The sequence below is a fragment of the Gekko japonicus genome, unplaced genomic scaffold (genome assembly GCF_001447785.1).
Source record: "Gekko japonicus isolate JY-2015 unplaced genomic scaffold, Gekko_japonicus_V1.1 scaffold439, whole genome shotgun sequence".
Lineage (NCBI taxonomy): Eukaryota > Metazoa > Chordata > Lepidosauria > Squamata > Gekkonidae > Gekko > Gekko japonicus.
The window spans coordinates 867,580-874,676 of NW_015164677.1; the positions used below are offsets into that span (position 1 = coordinate 867,580).

General features: G+C 46.5%; 1 protein-coding gene across 1 annotated transcript in view; it reads right to left on the reverse strand.

Annotated features, from left to right (window-relative positions):
* CADM2 (cell adhesion molecule 2) overlaps positions 1–7,097 on the reverse strand; it is a 342,074-nt gene that overhangs the window by 229,393 nt on the left and 105,584 nt on the right. The window contains exon 3 of the mRNA XM_015409285.1: positions 4,609–4,761. Coding sequence (XP_015264771.1) covers positions 4,609–4,761 — 153 coding nt within the window. The remainder of the gene's footprint in view (positions 1–4,608; positions 4,762–7,097) is intronic.

The window sequence follows — 7,097 nt, forward strand, 5'->3', positions numbered from 1 at the left end:
TATTACTGGCACACAGAACATTTTACATCAGCCTTATTAAATTCAACTCTCACCTTACTATATACAGAGAATTAAAAAAAACTGATGAAAAAAATTGCAAACTCAGGGGCAAATACTCAGATCCAAGAGCCTCATATACATTATGTGCGTGGATATTTGCCAGCACCTGGAGAAAAATAGTCACGTCACTTAGAGATTGGGCTTACAAAACATGGGCTTACAAAACCTTTAAGCAATTTTTTCTCTTCCCATATGTGCCATCTGTCCAATAGTACACATGCAACTTAGAAGCAAAGTGAAAGTCGATACCTGCATGGACGCACATAGACCTCAGCAACACAGAGAACTCAGACCTATGCATAGAGAATTCAGAAAGGTTGTCCATGTGCTAAAACAGTGTTGTTGTTTTTTTAATGTTAGGTATATTATAGACATATTATTTTAGATTTCTGATGGATCTTTAGTGATTTCAGGTGTTATGCTACCAACATTATGGATCTTGAAGGGATAACAATTTTCAGGACAATTTCTTTTAAAATATATTTATTTATATGCCACAACACTCAAGACCTGCTCCAGGATGCTTGAAGCTAGAACAAATAAAACAACCATTAAAACATAAAAAGCTATTAAAACACATAAACACATGAAGCTGCCTTATACTGAATCAGACCATCGGTCCATCAAAGTCAATATTGTCTACCCAGATTGGAAGAAGCTCTCTAGGTTCTTAGGTAGAGGTCTTTCACATCGACTACCACTTTGTCTCTTTTTAACTGGAGATGCCAAGGATTGTGTTAGCCAAATTGCCTTAATTTATTAATAAGGTGGGGGGATTTGAATATTAAATAGCAATGGCTTTAATTAAGGGAACAATAACATATGTATACTGGAGTCCAACTTATCCAGATCCCCAGAAATAGACACAAGAGACTAGATTTTAAAATATAGTGATTTCTTTACTAATAATTCACACACACATATGATAAAAAATGAAACAATCACACACTTAGTCAATACAGAGCTAAGAATCTTAGATAGAAAGGTACACTGACAGTTGCATTAGCAGGAAGGTATCGTTGATGGGGGTGATTCTTAACCTGTCCGATGCGACGAGGCATTCCTAATTCCTGCAGCGAAAATAGGGAAAATACTAGGAAAGGGGTCGTGTGTTGGCCAGCAACACATGTGGAAGACTCCAAACAGCGTTACAAATGGAGCCAGCAAGATAGGGTGGGTACAGGTAGGCAGGAAGTGAGAGAGCGAGCAATGGGGAGCTGCTCTCTTTTATTACCCTAGAATGACTGGGAGGGGGATGCTCCACCAATCACATAGTCCCCAGGAAATCTAGAAAAATCCAGTTACTAATGGTCAGGAGGATGGGTTTAATGGTTGGGCAATTGCAATAATATTTGACTGATGGTGACACCTTTAGAGAGACAAAAGAAAGAAAAGAGTAGTAATGTCCCAGCTCCCTGGACAGTCGTTAGTCGTAATGGCCCAATGATCAACAGCTAAATTATCAGGATGGGTGGCGGGTAGACGTGACAGCTGCTTAATCCTCTCATGGAGGAAGTCCTTTTGTTTATGATTAAGAATATGTGCAACCTCTGGTGCAGGTGGGGGTGGGGAAGATGCCTGCATGATGGAGAGGAAGCCTTTGTATGAAGGAATGCTCAGGCTTCCTTTGCAGAGTATTGTGTTTCATTCTTAGTGAACTGCTGCTGGTTTCTGTGTACTTGTGGTGTCAGGGAGGTTGGTTTGTTTCCTGCAGGGATGTAGGGGTGAGAGGCATCGGGTATTCTGCAGGTCCACGCCTGGCTTGGCACACTGCTTCTGGGTGAGGCTACCCTTGGTTGGGCATGTGCCTGCAGTCCAGGAGGCTGGCACCATTGTCTGGCTACCGCACAGTCCAAAACCCTGGCACACTTCATCATCATCATCATCATCATCGTCATCATCATCATCATCATCATCGTCATCATCATCATCATCATCATCGTCATCATCATCATCATCATCATCGTCATCATCATCATCATCATCATCGTCATCATCATCATCATCATCATCGTCATCATCATCATCATCATCATCACTTATTGTACAGTCCAGTTTACAGTTACAGTCCATAGCTCTACATATGCTGCACAAGGCTTTTGCAGGGCAACATTTGAACCTGGGACCTTCTGCATGCAAAGCAGAGGCTCTTTCACTGAGCCACAGCCCCTCCCGAGTCACAACCCCTCCATTCTCCATGTTGTTGGAGAAGCCAGGTGATTTTGAAATTAAATTGCAAAACATACCAAAGGGAATATATTATTGAGGAAAAGATAGAAGGAACTATAAAAAAAGTAAAAGCTCAGTAGCCCTATTCAAGTCACACATTTTTTTCTCAGTTCATTGTGGGGGGAAATGAGGACACACAACAAATATTAACCACTTGTCTTTGGGATGCAAAGTGTATAATTTTTATTTCTGGATAGCTTGTGTGATGCTACTGAGTTGCTAGATCTAAAGATATGGCTTTTGAAATGACACACAGAAGCAGTGAGTGACAGGTAGAATAGACAGTTTGCATTACAATCCTTATGGTTTTGAGCAAGTAGCATAAGGACTTATGTGGCAGAGGACTCCAGGGACCCCTGCTCTCCTGCATGGGACAGGGCTACAGCCCAGCTGGGGATCTGGACAGGCAGGTCAAAGAGAAGCCTGAGGCCACAGATCATCCTGTGAATTGCATTTGGCCTGGAACCAATGCTGTAGCATGAGGCTGGCTGGCAGATTAGGCTGCCCTTGGTGGCAAAGGTTGCCACTTGGATCGAGTGGGAAATGGGGATAGGCTGGTGGAGACTGGAATGATGGGGTGGGTTCCATTGCTGAAAGCACTCCTAAGACCATAGTTGAGTGGAGCTGGGGGTGTTCAGGGATAGAGACAACTGGGAAGCTGAAACCTAAAAGCAGGGAAGTGAAGTAACTCTCCCTGCAGATCGTGTATTGGGGTGTTTTTGTGCATCAATAAAGAGTGAGTTACCTGATTTGGACCAGCCACCTCATTATTGCATGATACCTGCCATGGAGGAGAGACTCCCACCTAGCCTATTATGGGCCCCTATCTTGCAAGTAGGCAGGTGTCCAACCTGCACCTGTCCTCACAACTTCCTTTGGGAAAGTAAGCAAGTTCCTCAAACTCATACAGCTATTTGTTTGAGAGATGTATAATTTGTGGGGCTGGACAGCTGCCAGTTATTTACTTCTATATCTCTCTGTAGTTCTGCAGCCAAATGTGTTCATTCTGCATCCTTTGGTTCAGTTACTATGGATTTCTATGAATGTCATATGTGTGGAGGTGCTGCGGTTGCCAACTCTGGGTTGAAAGATTCCTGGGGTTTTGGGGTGGAGCTTGGGGAAGGTGGGGTTGGGGAAGGGAGGCAGATCAGCAGGGATGGGAGAACTGGGTTTGAATCCCCACTCCTCCATACACGGCTGCTGGTGTGACCTTGGGTCAGTCATAAGTTCTTTCAGAGCTGTTCTCTCAAGGGCAGTTCTCAAAAGAACTATCTGAGCCCCACCTACCTCACAAGGTGTCGGTTGTGGGGAGGGGAAGGGAAAGGGATTATAAGCCATTCTGAGACTCCTTCAGGAAGTGAAGGGCGGAGTATAAATACAATCTCTTCTTTTTCTCTTCTTCATCTATGGATTAGGGCCAGGTAGAGAAAAGGGAGACTTTTTTCTGCAAATTTGGGAACCCACCTGTCCCCAGGTCTGCATAAAAATCTTTAAAATAGAGGGAAGGCTAATCCCCCCAAATAAACCTCTCTATGCTTGTGAAGAACCACCACTAGCCATATGATCACTGCGTCTCCTCAGTAGCCTCAGAGGTAGTGAGGCAGAGGCACTATGTGCAGAGGAGCTGGTGGCAGAGACAGACCCGCGGGCAGGGGAGGAGGAGGTATCACCACTGCCAACCACCCTGCCATTGTTGCCTCTCCTCAGGAATCTGTGAGACAGTGATGCTATATGTGGGGGGAGCCAGTACCGGTAAGAGCACTATGTAGGTGAGGAGAACCAAACGAGGAGCTGCCCCTCCCCCGGACTGTCCGTACCTACAGCCATTGGACTTGCCATATCCCCCCACCATAGCAGCATGAAAGAGGAGTGGCAGCACTACTGGTGAGTAAGATCCCAAGTAAATGATTGGGGGGATGGAGAGACAGAGATGGGGGGGGAGAGAGAGAGAGAGAGAGAGAGAGAGAGTGACTGATGTGGGAGGAGGTAGAAAGAGTGACAGTAGGCATCGGGGGAAGAAGAAAGTGAGAGAGGAAGAGTAAGAGTAGGTGTGGGGAAGGGAGAAAGAGAGATTGAGAGAAGTCTTGGGAGGGAGAGGGGAGAAAGCAAATATAGGGATGGTTGCCCGCACAAGTTTCTTGAGGATCTGGTCTCTGCTTGTTTTATACTAATTCTCAGAATGCCTGAAGCCAAGGATAATCTCAATAGATAGCAATGGTGACCACATGCGTCCTGAAGAAGTTTCTTAAGCCTAAGAAGTTACAACAGATATCATATCAAATGGTTCTTATTTTGGTATTCTCAACCAGTTATGCTTACCCAGAACAGTGAGGAAAGCCTTGGAAGTCTTGACAGGCATAGTAAATAAAGAACAAGTGTATTGCCCTTCATCTGACAGTGACACATCAGTGACTCTGATGGTCAGTTCATGCCATGAAGCTCGTAGCAGCTCAATTCTATTGTCCCTCAGAGCTGCAAAGCAAAAACAGGCAAGTTTTCAAAACATCTCATTAATAAAGCACAGTAAAAATATCTTCATTTGTAATAGGTCTCATTTGGTATTGCAAGAATTACTTCAGACATAGATTTATTGGAGAAACAGCAGACAAAGCAATATGAAATATTATTTAAAATTCCTGATTGCAAAGAAAACATTCACAAATAGTGAAAATACAGTGTTCTTGTAAAGTAGATGTCAGCATTAAGGGCAATCTGAATGCATTACTGAAACAAATTACCATATACTAACTGCCTTTAAATTATGCTATGGAAATTATTACAATCCTCCCATCTGTATTTGCTGATATTTTTGTACACGGGGTGTTTCCTTTAGAAAACATATCCCAGGTTTTTACTTACATTTTCTCAGCATTTGTTATAGGTGGTCAGGATCTATGCTATTACATTGCAGTGCTTTACTGTCAGCTAAAGTAGCAGAAGATCATGAGATCGTATGTTGACATTGAGTCAGAAGACCACATAATCAGGGGTGCAAGCTGGAAGTGCACATCACTAGTGCCTCAGAACTGTCATTGCCCACAGCAGTATAGGAAACTATGAAGCTGGGAGGCAGCCAAAGATGTGTGACTCTATAGCAGCTGTACCACAGTTCATTGAGGCCAAGCTGTGCATGGCCAAGCACACTGAAAAACTGGGCTGCCTGTACAGTGGCACGGCACAAGCTGAGAACAACCTAGAAGCCAATGGACAGCACCTTGAGAAGAACTTGTGGTACTACAGGAAAGTTCAGGGCCACCCCTGTTGGCCTCAGTTAACAAGCAAATGATATCATGGTGCAGGACTTGCTGGACCACAGCTGTGTATCAAAGGTGTACACCTTGAGGACTTGAGGTCACCTTTTTACAGGGGTCATTTTGTAGAAAACTAGGTGCAGGAGCTCATTAGCATAACTCATTAGCATAATTAATTTGCATACACCACACACCCTGACATCACCCCTCTGAAACAATACTGACCTTGATAGGCAAAGAAAGACAGAGAGTGAAAGACAAATAAAGAGAGACACACACAGAGGAACAGAGAGAGAGAAACAGACACACAGAGGGACGGACAAACAGACAGACACACACACACGCACAGAGACAGAGAGAGAGACACAGAGGGGCAGAGGGAGACACCCAACCACACAGAGGAGCAGAGAGAGAGAGACAAACAGAGACACACACACATGCACAGAGAGAGGGGCAGAGACAGAGAGGGGCAGAGAGACAGAGACACACACACACACAGAGGGATAGAGAGAAACACACACACAGAGGGACTAACAGACAGACGCACACACGCACAGAGACAGAGAGAGAGAGACCCACACAGAGGGGCAGATAGAGAGAGAGACAAACAGAGAGAGACACACACACACACACACACACAGAGGGGCAGGGGCAGAGACAGAGAGAGACAGAGAGGGAGACACACACAGAGGGGCAGAGACAGAGAGACAGAGAGGGAGACACACACAGAGGGACAGACAGAAACACAGAGGGGCAGAGACACACACACAGAGACACACACAGAGGGGCAGAGAAACACAGAGGAACAGAGGGGCAGAGGCAGACATGAACAGAGGGGGAGAGGGACACACATAGAGAGAGGAGCACAGAGAGAGACACAAAAACAGACACATACATTTAAATGCTTCCCCGCTCCTTGAAAGGCCTTCCCTGGGCAGGGCAGGGAAGGTGGGGGGAGGCTCAACAGGCTTTCCCCCACTCGCCCGCTTTGGCGGGCAAATGGGGGAAGGCACAGGGAGGCCTTTAAATGCCTCCCTGCTCCTTCAAAGGCCTTCCCTGGCCCACCCGCTTAGGCGGGTGGGCCGGGGAAGGTGGGAGGGCTCAACAGGCCTTCCCCCGCCCGGCCGCTTTGGCGGGTGAGCGGGGGAAGGCATGGAGAGCCATTGCCATAATTACTGCGGCCTGGATCTGAGATGAGCCAGTGGTGCAGAGGTCACTTTGCTCAGCCTGCCAGCCTGCCATTCCATTCCATGGTGTGGGCCATTATAAAGAAACAAGGGGGGACCCGCGATACTCGTGGGGGGGGGAGGCAGAGGAGGAAGCAGCAGGAGGAGGGAAGTACAACCCATCCTGCTGGTTCCCCCCTGTCCTCCACCCCCCCTCCATCTCCCCCCCAGCTCCTCTTCCCCCCCCACCTGGTACTGAAGCCAGGGGCGAGGGGAGACCCCACATGTGCCCCACATGTGCACAAACCTCCCCCTGCCCCCCAAGGGCCCCCAAAGTGCAGATATAGCGATCCGCACGGAGGGGGCAACTTGGCTATCAGATACAGTGATG